General features: G+C 46.0%; 1 protein-coding gene across 1 annotated transcript in view; it reads left to right on the forward strand.

Annotated features, from left to right (window-relative positions):
- LOC124028281 (proteasome activator complex subunit 4B-like) overlaps nucleotides 1-22,473 on the forward strand; it is a gene marked incomplete at both ends in the record, with an annotated part of 40,039 nt that extends 17,566 nt beyond the window's left edge. Inside the window, 15 exon segments of the mRNA XM_046340386.1 lie at nucleotides 1,848-1,979; nucleotides 3,102-3,311; nucleotides 3,505-3,641; nucleotides 3,875-3,928; nucleotides 5,685-5,814; nucleotides 7,261-7,342; nucleotides 8,742-8,965; nucleotides 9,291-9,416; nucleotides 17,049-17,201; nucleotides 17,549-17,653; nucleotides 17,846-17,937; nucleotides 20,768-20,899; nucleotides 21,607-21,815; nucleotides 22,154-22,239; nucleotides 22,345-22,473. Of these exon segments, the coding sequence (XP_046196342.1) occupies nucleotides 1,848-1,979; nucleotides 3,102-3,311; nucleotides 3,505-3,641; nucleotides 3,875-3,928; nucleotides 5,685-5,814; nucleotides 7,261-7,342; nucleotides 8,742-8,965; nucleotides 9,291-9,416; nucleotides 17,049-17,201; nucleotides 17,549-17,653; nucleotides 17,846-17,937; nucleotides 20,768-20,899; nucleotides 21,607-21,815; nucleotides 22,154-22,239; nucleotides 22,345-22,473 (2,001 nt within the window).
- Nucleotides 22,474-22,621: the final 148 nt, after the last annotated feature.

The raw sequence follows: 22,621 nt of genomic DNA on the forward strand, positions 1-22,621 counted from the left end.
GTGTCAATGACAGTGTGTTGGCAGCAGCCACTCAATGTTAGTCTGATGGCCTTGACATAGAAGCTGTTTTTCAGTCTCTCGGTCCCAGCTTTGATGCACCTGTACTGACCTCGCCTTCTGGATGATAGCGGGGTGAACAGGCAGTGGCTCGGGTGGTTGATGTCCTTGATGATCTTTATGGCCTTCCTGTAACATCGGGTGGTGTAGGTGTCCTGGAGGGCAGGTAGTTTGCCCCCGGTGATGCGTTGTGCAGACCTCACTACCCTCTGGAGATCCTTACGGTTGAGGGCGGAGCAGTTGCCGTACCAGGCGGTGATACAGCCCGCCAGGATGCTCTCGATTGTGTCTTTGTAGAAGTTTGTGAGTGCTTTTGATGACAAGCCAAATTTCTTCAGCCTCCTGAGGTTGAAGAGGCGCTGCTGCGCCTTCTTCACGATGCTGTCTGTGTGAGTGGACCAATTCAGTTTGTCTGTGATGTGTATGCCGAGGAACTTAAAACTTACTACCCTCTCCACTACTGTTCCATCGATGTGGATAGGGGGGTGTTCCCTCTGCTGTTTCCTGAAGTCCACAATCATCTCCTTAGTTTTGTTGACGTTGAGTGTGAGGTTATTTTCCTGACACCACACTCCGAGGGCCCTCACCTCCTCCCTGTAGGCCGTCTCGTCGTTGTTGGTAATCAAGCCTACCACTGTTGTGTAGTCCGCAAACTTGATGATTGAGTTGGAGGCGTGCGTGGCCACGCAGTCGTGGGTGTACAGGGAGTACAGGAGAGGGCTCAGAATACCCAAAATACCTCCGTTTGTTGGTCACGTTATGTTGAGAAATCCACCGGACATTGCGGCCACGACAACGCCCCCCAAAAAATCCAAATTATATCCATAATATCGACAGAAACATGGCAAATGTTTTTTTATAATCAATCCTCAAGGTGTTTTTCAAATATCTATTCGATAATATATCAACCGGGACAATTGGCTTTTAAGTAGGAGCGAGAGGAAAAATGACTACCTTTATCTTTTACGCAAGAATCACTCTGAGAGCCCTCAGCTGGCCACTTACGCAATGTAGTCATTTACGCTCATTCTTCAACATAAAGGCGTGAAACTACGTTGCTGTAGACACCTTATGGAATACGTAGAAAAAGGAATCTGGTTGATATCCCTTTCAATGGCCAATAGGGGTGCATAGGAACACAACGGTTTCAAAATAAGAGGCACTTCCTGATTGGATTTTCCTCAGGGTTTCGCCTGCAATATCAGTTCTGTTATACTCGCAGACAATATTTTGACAGTTTTGGAAACTTTACAGTGTTTTCTATCGTAAGCTGTCAATTATATGCATATTCTAGCATCCGGTCCTGAGAAATAGGCGGTTTACTTTGGGAATGTTATTTTTCCAAAAATAAAAATAGTTCCCCCTAGTTTCAAGAGGTTAATAAAATAAAAAAAACTCTACAATAACGGCCTTTTGTGTTCTTTCTAATTGCATCTTGTTAGTGACGTTTACCATATGTTTAAATGGAATGCTGTCAAGAATGAAAGTATTCCATCGATTTTATAGGCCTGATTTGGTACAATTCTATAATTGCGATCAGACTCACAAACAGCGCATGCCACACGCTTCTGGTACTCTGAAAAGTGGGACAGGGCAGGTCTGTAAATGGCATATATAATATCATATATTGTACCTCAAAACATATTGGAGGACAATTTAAGTCTGAACAATGGCTTTTCTCTTTTGTTTTTTGAGGAAGTGGCGAGGATAGAGGATGCAAGGAATCAAGGAAAATGTATTAAGAAAGAAACACCATTTAAGTGTCTCTCCCCCCATGTCTGCTCCTCTAGGTGCGTAGCCGGGCTCAGAGTGTGCTGTTCACGGCTCTGGGAACCTATAACTTCTGCTGCAGGGACGTGATCCCCCGTGTGCTGGAGTTCCTGGAACCAGACCGCTCCGACGTCACACAGCAGCAGTTCAAAGTACGACTGTCTCTGTCCTGTCTCGCTCTCTGTCCTGTCTCGCTCTCTGTCCTGTCTCGCTCTCTGTCCTGTCTCGCTCTCTGTCCTCTCTCGCTCTCTGTCCTCTCTCGCTCTCTGTCCTCTCTCGCTCTCTGTCCTCTCTCGCTCTCTGTCCTCTCTCGCTCTCTGTCCTCTCTCGCTCTCTGTCCTCTCTCGCTCTCTGTCCTGTCTCGCTCTCTGTCCTGTCTCGCTCTCTGTCCTGTTTCTCCAATACTCTTATTCTGTCCACATACACACACACATGGTCTAGGCTGGTTATTGCAAATTGATTGATAAATTAATTGATTAATTGTTGACCAATTGATTGATTGAGTCATTTATTGATCAATCAGCTGACTAAATTATTATTTGACTGACTGATTGAATGAATGTGAATGAAAATACTTATTTTCCACCATAATTTGCAAATAAATTCATTAAAAATCCTACAATGTGATTTTCTGGATTTTTTTTCTCATTTTGTCTGTCATAGTTGAAGTGTACCTATGATGAAAATTACAGGCCTCTCATCTTTTTAAGTAGGAGAACTTGCACAATTGGTGGCTGACTAAATACTTTTTTGCCCCACTGTAAATGGAGAAAATGTAAAATAACTGATCCCTCTTTCTTCTATTTCCCCATCCTTCATTGTCTTTATCCTTCCTCATCTCTCTCTCGCTCTCTCTCCTCTCGCTCTCTCTCCTCTCGCTCTCTCTCTCCTCTCGCTCTCTCTCTCCTCTCGCTCTCTCTCCTCTCGCTCTCGCTCTCTCTCCTCTCGCTCTCTCTCTCCTCTCGGCGCTCTCTCTCCCCTTTCCGGGCGCTCTCTCTCTCTCCTCTCCGGGTGCTCTCTCTCCTCTCCGGGCGCTCTCTCTCTCCTCTCCGGGCGCTCTCTCTCTCCTCTCCGGGCGCTCTCTCTCCTCTCCGGGCGCTCTCTCTCTCCTCTCCGGGCGCTCTCTCTCCTCTCCGGGCGCTCTCTCTCTCTCCTCTTCGGGCGCTCTCTCCCTCCTCTCCGGGCGCTCTCTCTCTCCTATCTGGGCGCGCTCTCCTCTCGCTCGCTCGCACTCTCTCTCCTCTCGCTTGCGATCTCTCTCTCTCTCTCTCTAGGGTGCCTTATACTGTCTCTTGGGGAACCACAGTGGGGTGTGCCTGGCCAACCTGCACGACTGGGACTGCATCACCCTGACCTGGCCTGCCATCGTCCGCTCAGGACTCAGCTCAGCTATGTCCCTGGAGAAGCCCTCCATCGTCCGCCTGTTCGACGACCTCGCTGACAAGATCCACCGCCAGTACGAGACCATCGGCATAGACTTTGCTGTAAGAGTCTCTTCCTGCCTTTCCATTGGTCAAAATTATCATTACAACCATCTGGGTTTTAATGACACCATGTCAACTTGATCTGATTGTAAAGTGAAAGTAATAACGTCATGACATGATTACTGCAGCTCCAGACCTCGTCCTATATAACACATATAATAATATATGATTAAACCTCTTAACTGTAATGTAGATCCCATCAGAATGCCGTGCGGTGGCCGTGCAGCTCCAGACCTCTGGTGTTCCTCTGCCCCCGGAACCTGTCCCCTCAGACCAAGAAGAAGCAGAGGGCCTCAGGAGGCAGGAGGAGAAGAACTTAGACTCTGAACAGTGAGTACATATCTATTTTATCAGACAGCAAGAAGAGTGCTGGACACTGCTAATGAATAAACACTACAATACTGTTGTTGGACTGTGCAGAAAATCATCCACTTGCATTTGTATTGGTGTATTATCACACTAGCAAAGGTCTACCAGTTCCCATTGTTAAACTAATCCCTCAGTTATGTCTACAGTATAATGTCCACACACTTTCCAAACTACTACTGTGCTGTCTCCCTCAGGAAATATGACAAGCTGGTTGGTGAACTTCTGGACCGCCTCAATGACAGAAACATGTAGGTTAACACCATCCCAATGACAGAAACATGTAGGTTAACACCATCCCAATGACAGAAACATGTAGGTTCACACCATCCCAATGACAGAAACATGTAGGTTCACCTCATCCCAATGACAGAAACATGTAGGTTAACATCATCCCAATGACAGAAACATGTAGGTTCACACCATCCCAATGACAGAAACATGTAGGTTCACACCATCCCAATGACAGAAACATGTAGGTTCACACCATCCCAATGACAGAAACATGTAGGTTCACCTCATCCCAATGACAGAAACATGTAGGTTAACATCATCCCAATGACAGAAACATGTAGGTTAACACCATCCCAATGACAGAAACATGTAGGTTAACATCATCCCAATGACAGAAACATGTAGGTTAACATCATCCCAATGACAGAAACATGTAGGTTAACACCATCCCAATGACAGACACATGTAGGTTAACATCATCCCAATGACAGAAACATGTAGGTTAACATCATCCCAATGACAGAAACATGTAGGTTCACACCATCCCAATGACAGAAACATGTAGGTTAACATCATCCCAATGACAGAAACATGTAGGTTAACATCATCCCAATGACAGAAACATGTAGGTTCACACCATCCCAATGACAGAAACATGTAGGTTCACACCATCCCAATGACAGAAACATGTAGGTTAACATCATCCCAATGACAGAAACATGTAGGTTCACCTCATCCCAATGACAGAAACATGTAGGTTAACATCATCCCAATGACAGAAACATGTAGGTTAACATCATCCCAATGACAGAAACATGTAGGTTCACACCATCCCAATGACAGAAACATGTAGGTTCACACCATCCCAATGACAGAAACATGTAGGTTAACATCATCCCAATGACAGAAACATGTAGGTTAACATCATCCCAATGACAGAAACATGTAGGTTAACATCATCCCAATGACAGAAAAATTAAGGTTAACATCATCCCAATGACAGAAACGTGAAGGTTAACATCATCCCAATGACAGAAACATGTAGGTTAACATCATCCCAATGACAGAAACATGTAGGTTAACATCATCCCAATGACAGAAACATGTAGGTTAACATCATCCCAATGACAGAAACATGTAGGTTAACATCATCCCAATGACAGAAAAATGTAGGTTAACATCATCCCAATGACAGAAAAATGTAGGTTAACATCATCCCAATGACAGAAACATGTAGGTTCACACCATCCCAATGACAGAAACATGTAGGTTAACATCATCCCAATGACAGAAACATGTAGGTTAACATCATCCCAATGACAGAAACAGGTAGGTTAACATCATCCCAATGACAGAAACATGTAGGTTAACATCATCCCAATGACAGAAACATGTAGGTTCACACCATCCCAATGACAGAAACATGTAGGTTAACATCATCCCAATGACAGAAACATGTAGGTTCACACCATCCCAATGACAGAAACATGTAGGTTAACATCATCCCAATGACAGAAACATGTAGGTTAACATCATCCCAATGACAGAAAAATGTAGGTTAACATCATCCCAATGACAGAAAAATGAAGGTTAACATCATCCCAATGACAGACGGTACAATAATATCCTGTTGGCTCTATTTCTTACATTTCTATCTTCAACATTTAAAATTCCACGAAATACCAAAATGTCTGTTTCTATTGGACGACTTCAGGCAGTACCTCTGTTTCAAAATGTTTTCCACCTCCTGAACACATCTGCTTTATGTTGCAGGCCCTGGAAGTTTGAGCACATTGCCATTGGCTTCATGTCTCTGTTACTGAGGGATGACCACCCCCTCCCCTCCCCCGCTGTCCTTTTCTTCGTCAAGAGCCTCAACCATGACTCCCTCCTGGTCCGCAAGGTGGGCACTGCCACAGCAACCACTCTGTCCGTGTACACTCTGTCCGTGTACACTCTGTCCGTGTACACTCTGTCCGTGTACACTCTGTCCGTGTACACTCTGTCCGTACACACTCTGTCCGTACACACTCTGTCCGTACACACTCTGTCCGTACACACTCTGTCCGTGTACACTCTGTCCGTGTACACTCTGTCCGTACACACTCTGTCCGTACACACTCTGTCCGTACACAGTCTGTCCGTACACACTCTGTCCGTACACACTCTGTCCGTACACACTCTGTCCGTGCACACTCTGTCCGTGCACACTCTGTCCGTGCACACTCTGTCCGTGTACACTCTGTCCGTGCACACTCTGTCCGTGCACACTCTGTCCGTGCACACTCTGTCCGTGCACACTCTGTCCGTGCACACTCTGTCCGCGTACACTGTCCGCGTACACTCTGTCCGCGTACACTCTGTCCGCGTACACTGTCCGCGTACACTCTGTCCGCGTACACTCTGTCCGCGTACACTCTGTCCGTCTGTCCGTACACACTCTGTCCGTACACACTCTGTCCGTACACACTCTGTCCGTGCACACTCTGTCCGTGCACACTCTGTCCGTGTACACTCTGTCCGTGTACACTCTGTCCGTGCACACTCTGTCCGTGCACACTCTGTCCGTGCACACTCTGTCCGTGCACACTCTGTCCGTGCACACTCTGTCCGCACACTCTGTCCGCGTACACTGTCCGCGTACACTCTGTCCGCGTACACTCTGTCCGCGTACACAGTCTGTCCGTACACACACTGTCCGTACACACTCTGTCCGTACACACTCTGTCCGTACACACTCTGTCCGTGTACACTCTGTCCGTGTACACTCTGTCCGTGTACACTCTGTCCGTACACACTCTGTCCGTACACACTCTGTCCGTACACACTCTGTCCGTACACACTCTGTCCGTACACACTCTGTCCGTACACACTCTGTCCGTACACAGTCTGTCCGTACACACTCTGTCCGTGCACACTCTGTCCGTGCACACTCTGTCCGTGCACACTCTGTCCGTGCACACTCTGTCCGTGCACACTCTGTCCGTGCACACTCTGTCCGTGCACACTCTGTCCGTGCACACTCTGTCCGTGCACACTCTGTCCGTGCACACTCTGTCCGTGCACACTCTGTCCGTGCACACTCTGTCCGTGCACACTCTGTCCGTGCACACTCTGTCCGTGCACACGTAGAATCACTCAGACACCCAGTCATGCGTTCAGTTTCATTCACTACATTGAGATAAAGTAAAAGAGATCTCTTCAAGATGGCAGCAGTCAACAACGTTTCACACACAAATACACTTATCTTCATACATGTATATTCTCACCTCTGCTGAGGACTTTAATCATTATGGTATTTCATTGTAAGATAGAAACATCTTTATACATGTATTTATTTCCCCACTAGGTGGCGATATCAGCTGTTGCAGGGATCATGAAGCAACTCAAGAGGCCACACAGAAAAGTACCAGTCAGCTCCAACACGCTCTGTAAGTAACCTGCACTTTGTCTCCTCACCAGTCCTTTTACCTGGGTTTAAATAATATTTGTTTTGAGCTGCGGTTGAGTGTGTTTGCTCTGGCGCTGTGGAACCAAAGGAATAGTCCCAAAATTGCAAACCCTGTCCACCTGGAACTCCAGGCAGGCTGAATCAAAGCATTTGAAAGAAAACAAATACTATTTGACCCCAGGTCAGATTTATAACAGGAGAGTTCGCACAAAGTGCTTAAAGTACTTGAATTTGGCACTCTGAAATTCAAGTACCGGAATACCTTGATAATCAGACCTTTTGTTGGTACTTGAAAAGTACTTCATTTTCAAATATTTTCAAATATCATTTTCAAATATATTTATGAAAAATGTATTGGTCTTGCAAATGAATTTCCAGGCAGACTAGCGAGTTGTATTTTCCCACGTGTTTAGCTCTGTTTGCCAGGCGGGCTCGCTCATTACACCCACAATGCCACTCAGCCAGGCCAAACGGCACATCCACAGCTGAAATGCACAATGTAGATTCAATTCTGCCTTGAACAATTCTGGAATCTTTTATTTCAGCTCATGAAACATTGGACCAACACTTTACATGTTGTGTTGATAATTCTGTTCAGTGTAGTTTACTCACCACTACATCACTGGACGCCTCCAACCCACTCCTTGTAAAGTGCAAAAAATGAGTCAAAGTTTGTCATTGGGTGAATAAGCCCTGAAGAGCCACATGAAGGGGGAATGACAACGCTGCATTCTGCGCTAGTGCCTGTTCTACATTGTGACTTTTTCTGCAACAACCTCCAGAGCTTCACGGGGAGCCCGCGATTTTCTGCTTTATCAAGTGGCAGCCGTGCTCCTGCCATTCTGGTTGTCATTCATGTGCCGTTTTCTTCACACAGCCCACCTGCTCTTCTCCTGACCGGCAACACTAAAGCACAGTCATTAAGCTGGAATTGTGTAGTAATGTGAATAGGAAATGTGTGCTCTGCTCATCAATACTTAAATTACATCGTCATTAGTGCTGACTTACCACTCATGTATGTAGTAAGTAACTGAAACAAAGTATTATTGCATAGAACTTGTTCGGTAGTTATGAGGTTGTAGCGATATACTGCCATCTGGTGGCGACTAGAAACAATCACATAATATTCATGACTACAAATTGATGATCCTAAAGATAAATGTTAGTGCTTGAAAAAGTACTTAAGTCCTTGAATTTATCTTGCCACTGCCTGTGAGAACCCTGTAACATATACAGGCAGCTTATCTCACCACCTCTCTCTCTCTACCAAGTGGTCTGATTGCAGGGGACAGGCCTGATAACCAGTGGCTCCAGTATAACAGTAACCTCATGGTCATCTCTCTTCCCTCTCTCCTTCTTCCTCCTCTTCCCTTTACCAGGTGGTATGAAAGAGCTGGCTGGTTTGATAGCAGGGGACAGGCCTGATAACCAGTGGCTCCAGTATAACAGTAGCAGTCTGCCTCGTACCCAGCAGGACTGGGAGGGCTGTACGTTTGTAGAGAAGACCCACTGGGGATACTACAGCTGGCCACAGAAACTCATGATGTACGCTCCTTCTGAGGAGCAGCCCAAACAAGGACTGACCAGGGAGGAGATGACAGAGGTGAGGAGATGACACACACACACACACAATGGCCACAGTCCGGTGCTCTACCCTTGTTCCCGAAGTGTGCACTCCTACACTCCCCCGTCATGGATGTAAAATTAATTTATTTTAGTGTAAGGAATATGGTGGAAACTCCCTCGAGCCATGCATGCTTCCAATGCTTTTGAAATGCATGAGTGGGAGTGACAACGGCACACTTCTGGCTGAAGGGTAGAGAATCAGAATGCTTTCTCTCACTCTTGAAAAATGTATGTAACATCCTCTGCTGTAAAAGGTGATATCTCATGTCCACTGTTATAACTGTTTTGTTTCTTCCCTCCAGCGAGAGCAGATCATCTATGACCACTTCTCAGATCCAGGATTCATCAACCAGCTGATTGAGTTCCTCTCTCTGGAGGACCGCAAGGGCAAGGACAAGTTCAGTCCCCGCAGGTTCTGCCTTTTCAAGGTGAGGGAGACAGATCAGGATTTAATCTCAAAGGTCTTTCCTGAACCCTTATTAATACCTTGATTCCTCTCTTCAATCTCAAAGGTCTTTCCTGAACCCTTATTAATACCTTGATTCCTCTCTTCAATCTCAAAGGTCTTTCCTGAACCCTTATTAATACCTTGATTCCTCTCTTCAATCTCAAAGGTCTTTCCTGAACCCTTATTAATACCTTGATTCCTCTCTTCAAATGGTCTCCTTGCTTCCCTCTGACTTTTTCAAATGTAGACTGGGTGAGCATGACAGATAGAAGCTACGTAAACGAGGGAAGACTTCTGAGGATGAACCTAGACAGTTTTTGTAGGCTAAGAAAATGGTTGGAATGGTGCTACAATGGACCGCTGTCGCTTTTACAGGCTCCTGACCAAGTCTGCTATTTTGGGTGTTTCTCTTTTTTTCACTGATCTTAACTTTATTTATGCATAATGTATCTTCCATCATTTCCTATGACCAAAAATAACTTCTGGACAACAGAACAGCGATCAATAACCTCAATTTTGATCATATTTCTACTTCTAAGAGTCAGTGGCGCAGGACCACTGACTCTCAGAAGAGAAAGAGACGGCGTGAGAGAGGCCGACCTGTGGGCACCCTGACGAAACTACCGCCTATACACTCCGTTCTATTGGCGAATGTACAATCACAGGAGAACAGACTGGACAAGCGCCATTCGAGACTATCCTATCAACGGGACCTGAAGAACTGTAATGTCCTATGTTTCGCTGCGTTTTGGCTGAACAAGGACAGGGATAATAATATACATCGAGCTCTATTTTATGTATCTGACATAACGGGGGGAGGTGTGTGTCTCACGGTTAACAACAGCTGGTGCGCGATCTCTAATATTAAGGAAGTCTCGAGGTTCTGCTCGCTTGAATACCTTAATACCTTAGATGTAGACCATAGTTTTACCAAAATAGTTTTTATAAATGTTTTGTAGCTGTCTATTTACCACAACAAACCAAGACTACACTCAATGAGCTGCATAAGGCCATAAGCAAACAAGAAAATGCTCATCTGTGATTTTAATGTAGGCAAACTGAACTCTGTCTTACCTCATTTCTACCAGTATGTCACTTGTGCAACTCGACGAAAATAAACTCTAGATCACCTTTACTCCACACACAGAAATTCATACAAAGCTCTCCCTCCAGTTGGTTAATCCGATCACAACTCTATCCTCCTGATTCCTACTTACAAGCAAAAACTCAAACAGGAAGTACCAGTGACGCGCCCAATACGGAAGTGGTCTGATGAAGCGGATGCTTAGCTACCACAGACTGGAATATGTTCCGTTATTCATCCGATGACATTGAGGAGTTTACCACATCAGTCACCAGCTTTATTAATAAGTGCATCTATGACATCGTCCCCACAGTGAACGTACATCCATATCCCAACCAGAAGCCATGGATTACAGGCAATATCCGCACTGAGCTAAAGGCTAGAGCCGGGCGCTTTCAAGAAGTGGGACACTTATCCGGAAGCTTATGAGAACTCCCTCAATGACTTCTGATGAGCCATCAAACAGGCAAAGCATCCCCACTGCCCTCTCCCACCTGGACAACAGGAACATGCTGTGAGTATGCTGTTCATTGACTACAGCTCAGCGTTCAACAACATAGTCACCTCAAGCTCATCACTAAGCTAAGGACCCTGGGACTGAACACCTTCTACAACTGGATCTGATGAGACAGCCTATAAGTAGGACGGCAGAGAACTGGAAGTGTGGTGCCAGGACAACAACCTCTTCTCAACGTCAGCAAGACAAACAGGCTACACACCAACCAACACTGAAAAGGTTTGGCTTGGGTCCTCCCGGACCTCTATACCAGGCGGTGTTAGAGGAAGGCCCAAAAAATTGTCAGACACCCAAGTTATAGACTGTTTTCTGCTACTGCATGGCAAACTGTACAGATGCACCAAGCCTGGAACCAACAGGACCCTGAACAGCTTCTACCCCCAAGCACCAGTTAGCCTTGAGCTAGGCCCATATACCAGCTAATTCTAGGGCTACAATACCTCTTGCCAATTGGTCTGGACCCTTTGATGTCGACGCGGAGACCCGCCGATCTATCACGACTGGTCTGCCGAAGTGCTTGCACCGGGCTTTTCCATTGCGATGTTGCCGAAGACCCATCTTCTTCCCCCCGGCCCGCTAGCATTCTAAGCACTGTCTCCCCCCACTCGCCTAGCGTAGTACTGACTACTGAATGGCTCTGTGACTCGCCTACTGCTGTTCTTTAGACCCTATGATTACTCTGCTACACAGCTGATGCCCCCGGAACTGTTTCAATAACACGGTACCTCATTTTGTTTATCTGTCGGCCCCAGCCTCAAACTCCGGTCCTGTATGTACCTAACTGACCCGCTCTGCCCATTCATCGCCATTTACCCGTTGTTGTCTTAGCTCTCACGATCAACACTGGCGACTGCATTATGTCTCTCTTTGTCAATATGCCTTCTCTCGGCTAATCCTTATTGTTTTATTTCACTGTAGAGCCTTCAGTCCCGCTTACCTTGCCGTAGCTTTTTGTCCCACCCTCCACACATGTGGAGACGAAACCTCTCTCATCGTCACTCAATGCTTAGGTTTACCTCCACTGTACCCACATCCTACCGTACCCTTGTCTGTACATTACGCCCTGAATCTATGCTACCACGCCCAGAAATCTGCTCCTTTTCTTCTCTGTTCCCAACGTACTCGACAACCAGTTCTTATAGCCATACCCTTATCCTACTCCTCTGTTCCTCTGGTGATGTAGAGGTTACCCCCAGGCACTGTAGATCCCAGTACCACACCTATTCCCCAGGCGCTATCATTTGTTGACTTCTGTAACCGTAAAAGCTTTGGTTTCATGCAACATCAGAAGCCTCCTCCCTAAGTTTGTTTGCACACTCTGCCAACTCTGATGTCCTAGCCGTGTCTGAATCCTGGCTTAAGAAGGCCACAAAAAAAAAGAAATGTTCATCCCCAACTACAATATTTTCCGCCAAGATAGAACTGCCGTGGGGGCGGGGTCGCAATCTACTGCAGAGACAGCCTGCAGAGTTCTGTCATGCTATCCAGGTCTGTGCCCAAACAGTTTGAGCTTCTACTTCTAAAAATTCACCTTTCCAGAAATAAGTCTCTCACTGTTACCGCTTGCTGTAGACCCCCTCAGCCTCCAGTTGTGCCCTGGACTCCATATGCAAATTAATTGCCCCTCATTTATCTTCAGAGTTCGTACTGTTAGGTGACCTAAACTGGGACATTCTTAACACCCAGGCCGCCCTACAATCTACGCTAGATACCCTCAATCTCACACATTATCAAGGAACCTACCAGGTACAACCCCAAATCCGTAAACACGAGGCACCCTCATATATATCATCCTGATCAACCTGCCCTCTAAATACACCTCTGCTGTCTTCAACCAGGATCTCAGCGATCACTGCCTCATTGCCTGCGTCCGTAATGGATCCGCTGTCAAACGACTACCCCTCATCACTGTCAAACGCTCCCTAAAACACTTCGGGTAGCAGGCCTTTTAATCGACCTGGCCCTGGTATCCTGGATACTGACCTCATACCGTTAGTAGAGGATGCCTGGATATTCTTTAAATGTGATTTCCTCACCATCTTAACCTGTCTTGGACAGAAACGGAACCCCTCGCCAACAGCCAATGAAATTGCAGGGCGCCAAATACAACTCAACAGAAATCTCATAAATCAAATTTCACCATTTTAAAGATCAAATTCTCGTTAATCCAGCCACAGTGTCTTGATTTAAAAAATGCTTTACAGCGAAAGCTCCACAAACTATTATGTTAGGTCACCACCAAGCCGCAGAAAAACCCAGCCATTTTTCCAGCCAAAGAGAGGAGTCACAAAAAGCACAAATAGAGATAAAATGAATCACTAACCTTTGATGATCTTCATCAGATGGCACTCATAGGACTTCATGTTACACAATACATGTATGTTTTGTTCGATAAAGTGCATATTTAAATCCAAAATCGTATTTTACATTGGTATGTTATGTTCAGTAGTTCAGAAACATGCTATGATTTTTCAGAGAGCCACATGAATTCACAGAAATACTCATTATAAATGTCGATGAAAATTCAAGTTTTATGCATGGAACTTTAGATACACTTCTCCTTAACTTTGGGATAGGGGGCAGCATTTTCACTTTTGGATGAATAGCGTGCCCAGAGTATACGACCTCTTACTCAGTCCCAGATGCTAATAAATTAATATTATTATTAATATTGAATAGAAAACACTCTGAAGTTTCTAAAACTGTTTGAATGATGTCTGTGAGTATAACAGAACTCATATGGCAGGCAAAAACCTGAGAAAAATCAAACCAGGAAGTGGGAAATCTGAGGTTTGTCGTTTTTTAACTCGCCCCTATCGAATTCACAGTGGGACATGGGTTATTTTGCACTTCCTAAGGCTTCCACTAGATGTCAACTGTCTTTAGAACATTTCAGGCCTCTACTGTGAAGTGGGAGCGAATGAGAGCTGTTTGACTAAGGGGTAGCAGCCTCGTTGTCAGTCACGCGCATTTCACATGAGATGTATCTCTTGTTCCATTGCTTTTCTACAGACAATTGAATTCTCCGGTTGGAACATTATTGAACATTTATGATAAAAACATCCTAAAGATTGATTCTATACTTAGTTTGACAAGTTTCTTCGACCTGTAACATAACTTTTTAACTTTTTGTCCGACTGGACCTGAACGCGCTTTTGGATTTGTTTACCAAACACCCTAACAAAAGAACCTATATAGAAATAAATTATGGACATTATCGAACAAAACAAACATTTATTGTGAAACTGCGAGTGCATTCTGATGAAGATCATCAAAGGTAAGTGAATGTTTATAATGCTATTTATGACTAATGTTTACTGAGCAACATGGTGGATATTCTATTGGCTAGTTTGGGCTCTGAGCGCCATTAAAAAAAAATCTGACACAGCGGTTGCATTAAATAAGCATGCCCCGTTCAAAAAATGTAGAACTAAGAGCAGATATAGCCCTTGGTTCACTCCAGACTTGACTGCCCTTGACCAGCACAAAACCATCCTGTGGTGTACTGCATTAGCATCGAATAGCCCCGTGATATGCAACTTTTCAGGGAAGTTAGGAACCAATATACACATGCAGTTGGAAAGCAAAGGCTAGCTTTTCAAAGATAAATTTGCATCCTGTAGCATGAATTCCCAAACGTTCTGGGACACTGTAAAATCCTCCATGTAGAATAAGAGCACCTCCTCCCAGCTGCCCACTGCACAGAGGCTAGGAAATACTGTCACCACTGATAAATCTACGATAATCAAGAATTTCAATAATTATTTTTCTACGGCTGGCCTTGCTTTCCACCTGGCTACCGCGACCACGGCCAACAGCTCTGCACCCCCCGCAGCAACTTGCCCAAGCCCCCCCGCTTCTGCTTCACCCAAATCCAGATAGCTGATCGTCTGAAAGAGCTGCAAAATCTGGACCCCTACAAATCAGCCGGGCTAGACAATCTGTACCCTCTCTTTCTGAAAGTATCTGCCTCAATTGTTGCGAACCCTATTACTAGCCTGTTCAACCTCTTTCATATCGTCTGCGTTCCCTAAAGATTGGAAAGTTGCCACGGTCATCCCCTTCTTCAAATGGGGAGACACTCCAGACACAAATTATTACAGACCTATATCCATCCTGCCCTGCCTTTCTAAAGTCTTCGAAAGCCAAGTTAATAAACAGATCACCGACCATTTCGAATCCAACCGTACCTTTTCCGCTATGCAATCTGGTTTCCGAGTTGGCCATGGGTGTACCTCAGCCACGCCCAAGGTCCTAAACAATATCATAACTGCCATGGATAAAAGACAGTACTGTGCAGCTGTCTTCATCGACCTGGCCAAGGCTTTCGACTCTGTCAATCACCGCATTCTTATTCTCAAGTGACTGCCTCACCAACTACTTGTCAGAGTTAAGTGTGTCAAATCAGAGGGCCTCTATGGGGTGCCACAGGGTTTAATTCTCTGGCCGACTTTTTCTCTGTATATATCAATGATGTCGCTGTTGCTGCTGGTGATTCTCTGATCCACCTTTACGCAGACAACACACTTCTGTATACTTCTGGCCCTTCTTTGGACACTGTGTTAACAAACCTCCAGATGAGATGCAACGCCATACAACACTCCTTCCGTGGCCTCCAACTGCTCTTAAATGCTAGTAAAACTAAATGCTTGCTTTTCTACCGATCGCTGCCCGCACCTGCCCGACTAGGATCACTACTTTGGACGGTTCTGACTTAGAATATGTGGACAACTACAAATACCTTTGTGTCTGGTTAGACTATAAACTCTCCTTCCAGACTCACATTAAGCATCTCCAATCCAAAACTCAATCTAGAATCAGCTTCCTATTTTGCTACAAAGCCTCCTTTACTCATGCTTCCATAAAACTGACTATCCTGCCGATCCTTGACTTCGGCGATGTCATTTACACAATAGACTCCAACACTCTACTCAGCAAATTGGATGCAGTCTATCACAGTGCCATCCGTTTTGTCACCAAAGCCCCATATACTACCCCCACGTGACCTGTATGATATGACACTGATATGTCTGCCAGACATGCAGAGATGCGATTCGCCACCTGGTCATCAGAAGGGGGAAAGGAGAAGATTAATTGTGTGTCGTCTGCATAGCAATGATAAGAGAGACCATGTGAGGTTATGACAGAGCCAAGTGACTTGGTGTATAGCGAGAATAGGAGAGGGCCAAGAACAGAGCCCTGGGGACACCAGTGGTGAGAGCGCGTGGTGAGGAGACAGATTCTCGCCACGCCACCTGGTAGGAGCGACCTGTCAGGTAGGACGCAATCCAAGCGTGGGCCGCGCCGGAGATGCCCAACTCGGAGAGGGTGGAGAGGAGGATCTGATGGTTCACAGTATCGAAGGCAGCCGACAGATCTAGAAGGATGAGAGCAGAGGAGAGAGAGTTAGCTTTAGCAGTGCGGAGCGCCTCCGTGATACAGAGGAGAGCAGTCTCAGTTGAATGACTAGTCTTGAAACCTGACTGATTTGGATCAAGAAGGTCATTCAGAGAGAGATAGCGGGAGAGCTGGCCAAGGACGGCACGTTCAAGAGTTTTGGAGAGAAAAGAAAGAAGGGATACTGGTCTGTAATTGTTGACATCGGAGGGATCGAGTGTAGGTTTTTCAGAAGGGTGCAACTCTCGCTCACTTGAAGACGGAAGGGACGTAGCCAGCGGTCAGGGATGAGTTGATGAGCGAGGTGAGGTAAGGGAGAAGGTCTCCGGAAATGGTCTGGAGAAGAGAGGAGGGGATAGGGTCAAGCGGGCAGGTTGCGGGCAGGTACTGATACTCCCTGTATATAGACAAGTTATTACCTCGTAACACCTGCACATTGACTCTGTACTGGTAACTGGTAATCCAAAATCCCCAGTTTTCTAGAAAACACGTCTGGAAGTTTCCTGGAATAAGCAGGAAATCCAGAATCCTCCAACCAGGATTTCTGATATGGCAACCCTAGTTAAGAATCAGGCTTCCCTAACTGTGTTTTATTCCTCTCCTCTATCCCTCAGGGCCTGTTCCGGAACTTCAACGATGCCTTTCTGCCCCTGTTGAAACCACACATGGAGCGTCTGGTGGCCGACACACATGAGAGCAAACAGCGCTGTGTAGCAGAGATCACCTCTGGACTGATCAGAGGCAGCAAGCACTGGAGCTATGGCAAGGTAGGGGAGAGGAAGGAACACACTGGACCTATGGCAAGGTAGGGGAGAGGAAGGAACACACTGGAGCTATGGCAAGGTAGGGAGAGGAAGGAACACACTGGAGCTATGGCAAGGTAGGGGAGAGGAAGGAACACACTGGAGCTATGGCAAGGTAGGGGAGAGGAAGGAACTCACTGGACCTATGGCAAGGTAGGGAAGAGAGACATACGCTGTGGTAACACCATGCTTATAACCAGTACTGCCGGTCCTCATTGCAAATAAGCATTTGTTCTTAACTGACTTACCTAGATAAATAAAAGTTGAATATTTGTTAAGTCCTTGACCTTTGACCTATGTTCCCCTCCCAGGTGGAGAGTCTGTGGGAGCTGCTGTGTCCTCTGATCCGTACAGCTCTGAACAACATCACTGTAGAAACATACGCTGACTGGGGCACCTGCATCGCCACAGCCTGTGTAAGCTGCTAACCATCCCATCCCTCTCATTCAGCAGTCCATTTCTTTCAGGTTCTTTCTCAATTGGTAGTTCCTCTGGTCCCAAATGCATCCTCTCTCCTTGTTTCCTTCCCTGCTTCCATGCTGTTGACATTTGACCTTGTTATTGTACAGGAGAACAGATGTTGACTTTAGGTTGGTTGTGTTGTACAGGAGAGCAGAGACCCCAGGAAGCTCCACTGGTTGTTTGAAATGCTGATGGAATCTCCAGTCAACGGGGAGGGGGGATCCTTCGTAGATGCCTGGTAAGGAAACACCTTGTCTCCTTTAATTCTCATCCTATTAGTGTCTAGGTGTTTCTGTGGACGGGTGTATTTATTCTGCTCCATATGTGCCCAGACGACTAGTCCTGCATGGAAGAGATGAGCTGTGTTCCAATACTCGTACTACCTTTACTTTTGTGATGTAAATTGAGTATATAGTATGCTTATTGGCCATAGTATGGATATAGTTAGTGTGCCAAAAGTTCCCGGATGTCGTACTAAATTCGCCAAAATATGAAGTATACAAGCAGTGGACACTATTTCCATGTTTTGAGAGCACAATACAATGAATACAATCATAATAATAATAATACAGAGAATGGGCGTGGCTTCACAACGGTTTCAGATTTCAAGAAAATGGCTGCGAATATGCAGCCGATTTGAGCCGAAGTCCGACTAGAGCAGATACAATTTCATTGCTTTAACTAATTATGACAAATGTTAAGATATTTTGAGCAATGTAATAAAATAATGACTTTTCAAATAAGTTACGTTGACTGACAATTTGTTAGCTGCGCTTTCCTTACGAACCACAACATATCATTACAGCGGTATGTACCGGTATGTTAGCTAGCTAGCTAACGTTAGTAGGCTAGTACTAATGCGTCTAACTTCCCAGCACATTCGAACGCTTGGATCAACCCTTTCCTCGGCCAGAGGGTCCAGTGTGCGCTCTGAATGCTCCAAGAGCCAAACACTGAATTTACTAACAGACAATTTGACAACTCTCTGAAATTACGTACGCCCAGAGTGCACTCCAGATTGAATTTACGAACACACCTGAAGTCGTAAAAAGTCTAAATCAAATCAAATTTATTTATATAGCCCTTCGTACATCAGCTGATATCTCAAAGTGCTGTACAGAAACCCAGTCTAAAACCCCAAACAGCAAGCAATGCAGGTGTAGAAGCACGGTGGCTAGAAAACTCCCTAGAAAGGCCAAAACCTAGGAAGAAACCTAGAGAGGAACCAGGCCATGTGGGGTGGCCAGTCCTCTTCTGGCTGTGCCAGGTGGAGATTATAACAGAACATGGCCAAGATGTTCAAATGTTCATAAATGACCAGCATGGTCGAATAATAACAAGGCAGAACAGTTGAAACTGGAGCAGCAGCACAGTCAGGTGGACCGGGGACAGCAAGGAGTCATCATGTCAGGTAGTCCTGGGGCACGGTCCTAGGGCTCAGGTCCTCCGAGAGAGAGAGAGAGAGAAAGAAAGAGAGAATTAGAGAGAGCATATGTGGGGTGGCCTGGCCCCCTCTTCTGGCTGTGCCGGGTGGAGATTATAACAGAACATGGCCAAGATGTTCAAATGTTCATAAATGATCAGCATGGTCAAATAATAGTAAGGCAGAACAGTTGAAACTGGAGCAGCAGCATGGCCAGGTGGACTGGGGACAGCAAGGAGTCATCATGTCAGGTAGTCCTGGGGCATGGTCCTAGGGCTCAGGTCAGTTGAAACTGGAGCAGCAGCATGGCCAGGTGGACTGTGGACAGCAAGGAGTCATCATGTCAGGTAGTCCTGGGGCATGGTCCTAGGGCTCAGGTTCTCCGAGAGAGAGAAAGAAAGGAGAGAATTAGAGAACGCACACTTAGATTCACACAGGACACCGAATAGGGCCAACCCAGACACGATGACCACAACAGTGAATCAACCCACTCAGGTGATGCACCCCTGCAGGGACGGCATGAGAGAGCCCCAGTAAGCCAGTGACTCAGCCCCTGTAATAGGGTTAGAGGCAGAGAATCCCAGTGGAAAGAGGGGAACCGGCCAGGCAGAGACAGCAAGGGCGGTTCGTTGCTCCAGAGCCTTTCCGTTCACCCTCCCACTCCTGGGCCAGACTACACTCAATCATATGACCCACTGAAGAGATGAGTCTTCAGTAAAGACTTAAAGGTTGAGACCGAGTTTGCTTCTCTGACATGGGTAGGCAGACCATTCCATAAAAATGGAGCTCTATAGAGAAAGCCCTGCCTCTCCAGCTGGGCTTGAGAAATTGCTTAGAAATTCTAGGGACAATAAGGAGGCCTGCGTCTTGTGACCGTAGCGTACGTATAGGTATGTACGGCAGGACCAAATCAGAGAGATAGGTAGCTAGTCATTTGTTATGCTAACAAGCTAGCAAGAGGTTGCATAGCAACAGCATCAACTTCCGGTCGACAGGCTAAGTACGCTCAACTGAAAGGATACCGTTCGTTTACAGTGTGCTAAAATGAACTAATAGTATGTAGTGTATATACCTATTAAGTATGTAGTAAACAGTATGTTCGTATGGGTATTCAAACACAACTATGGAGTCTGGGTCGATGATGGTTTGTTTGTCTGTAAAATGTTTGTCTGTGAGTCAAGAATAATAATATGAGTGCCTTGGTCCTCCTTTCTTTTTTGATTATATTTTATTGTTCTCTCCTGTCCAGTCTTCTGTGTACTCTGCAGGGAGGCCTGACTTAGCGTTAGGGTTAGGTGTGTGTATAACTCTCCTCTTTCCTGTCCAGTCTTCTGTGTACTCTGCAGGGAGGCCTGACTTAGCCTTAGGGTTAGGTGTGTGTATAACTCTCCTCTCTCCTGTCCAATCATCTGTATATTCTGCAGGGAAGCCTGACTCAGCAGGAGGGTTAGGTGTGTGTGTGTATAACTCTCCTGTCCAGTCGTTTGTATATTCTGCAAGGAAGCCTGACTCAGCAGGAGGGTTAGGTGTGTGTGTGTGCGTGCGTGCGTGTAACTCTCCTGTCCAGTCGTTTGTATATTCTGCAGGGAAGCCTGACTCTGCAGGAGGGTTAGGTGTGTGTATAACTCTCCTCTCTCCTGCCCAGTCGTCTGTATGTGCTGCAGGGGGGCCTGGCTCAACAGGAGTGGAGGGTCCCTGAGCTGCTCCACAGACTGCTGCAGTACCTAGAGCCCAAACTCACACAGGTCTACAAGAACGTCCGTGAGCGCATCGGAAGGTAGGACCCGCCAACACATTACACAAACATTTTCATTGCTGACCCTCTTGTCCATAGCTTACTGCCACTTACCACATCAGTCATAGTTCATTCAGCTAGGTATCTAACCACACGTCAGTCATAGTTCATTCAGCTAGGTATCTAACCACACGTCAGTCATAGTTCATTCAGCTAGGTATCTAACCACACGTCAGTCATAGTTCATTCAGCTAGGTATCTAACCACACGTCAGTCATAGTTCATTCAGCTAGGTATTCAGCTCATAGGTATCTAATCACCCGTCAGTCATAGTTCATTCAGCTAGGTATCTAACCACCCGTCAGTCATAGTTCATTCAGCTAGGTATCTAACCACACGTCAGTCATAGTTCATTCAGCTAGGTATCTAACCACACGTCAGTCATAGTACATTCAGCTCGGTATCTAACCACACGTCAGTCATAGTAGGTAAACATTTGTCCATAACTTTTCACAGGTTGGCAAAGAGATCACCTTATGCTTTTTATTTATTTATGTTAAACCAGGTAGAATTGTTGATTTTATCATTCATGAGAGAACTGAAAGAGGAGAGACCAGCAAACTGTCGAAAAAGAGGAATACATCAAAAATGTTGGCCTAAATGCAAAACTCTAGATTCATGAGTGAACTAAACTAAAGGTGTTAATCTCCCTCTGCCTCCTCTTTCGTTCTCTTTCCTCTCTTCTCCAGCGTCCTCACCTACATCTTCATGATAGACGTCAACCTGCCGTACACCCAGCCCACGGCCTCGCCCCGCATCAAGGAGTTCACAGAGCGCATACTGCTGCGCCTCAAACCCCTGACGGAGGGGGACGAGGAGATCCAGAACCACGTGGTAGAGGAGAACGATGTGGGGGAGCAGGATGAGAGGACACAGGCCATCAAACTACTGAAGACAGGTACGACCCCTAACCCATCAAACTACTGAAAACAGGTACGACCCCTAACCCATCAAACTACTGAAAACAGGTACGACCCCTAACCCATCAAACTACAAAAGGACGGTACGACCCCTAACCCAGGTATGACCCCTAACCCAGTTCGTCAAACTACTGAAGACAGGTCAGGGATAGAGTTGATGGAGCTAATAAACCCAGGTGTAAAGCCAAGAGAGAAGAGTCCCGGCTCACTGGATCACTGCACGATACAGATTTCAGTAATTCAATGTGCCAAACGTTTAGTTATGAAGACCTTGGTCAGAGCATACGATGTAAAAAGGTTATGTATGTGTTTCCAGTACTCAAGTGGCTGATGGCCAGTGCTGGACGCTCCTTCTCCACAGCCGTTCCAGAGCAGCTCCAGTTGCTACCCCTGCTTTTCAAGGTGGGTGGGTCAAGGAAGGAAGAAACCTTGAGAGGAACCAGACTGATGGGAGGTCTATCATCCTCTGGCTGAATGCTAACAACCCTCATCTGTCTCCTCTTGTAGATCGCTCCAGTGGAGAATGATGACAGTTATGATGAGCTGAAGAGGGATGCAAAGACCTGTCTGTCTCTGATGTCCCAGGGACTACTCTACACAGAGCAGATACCACTGGTCCTGCTGGCCCTGCAAGAGGTGTGTACACACACACACAAAAACAGGCCAGACTCATCTACAACCACTTTCTCCATTCACTGCAATCTCCAAAGAGAAAAGGGTTAAAAAACATGTCAAGACTCTGGTTCTAACAACTCTCTGAGCCTCTGCAAAATGTTTGTTAGAA

Source organism: Oncorhynchus gorbuscha, unplaced genomic scaffold (genome assembly GCF_021184085.1).
Source record: "Oncorhynchus gorbuscha isolate QuinsamMale2020 ecotype Even-year unplaced genomic scaffold, OgorEven_v1.0 Un_scaffold_3959, whole genome shotgun sequence".
Classification (NCBI taxonomy): domain Eukaryota; kingdom Metazoa; phylum Chordata; class Actinopteri; order Salmoniformes; family Salmonidae; genus Oncorhynchus; species Oncorhynchus gorbuscha.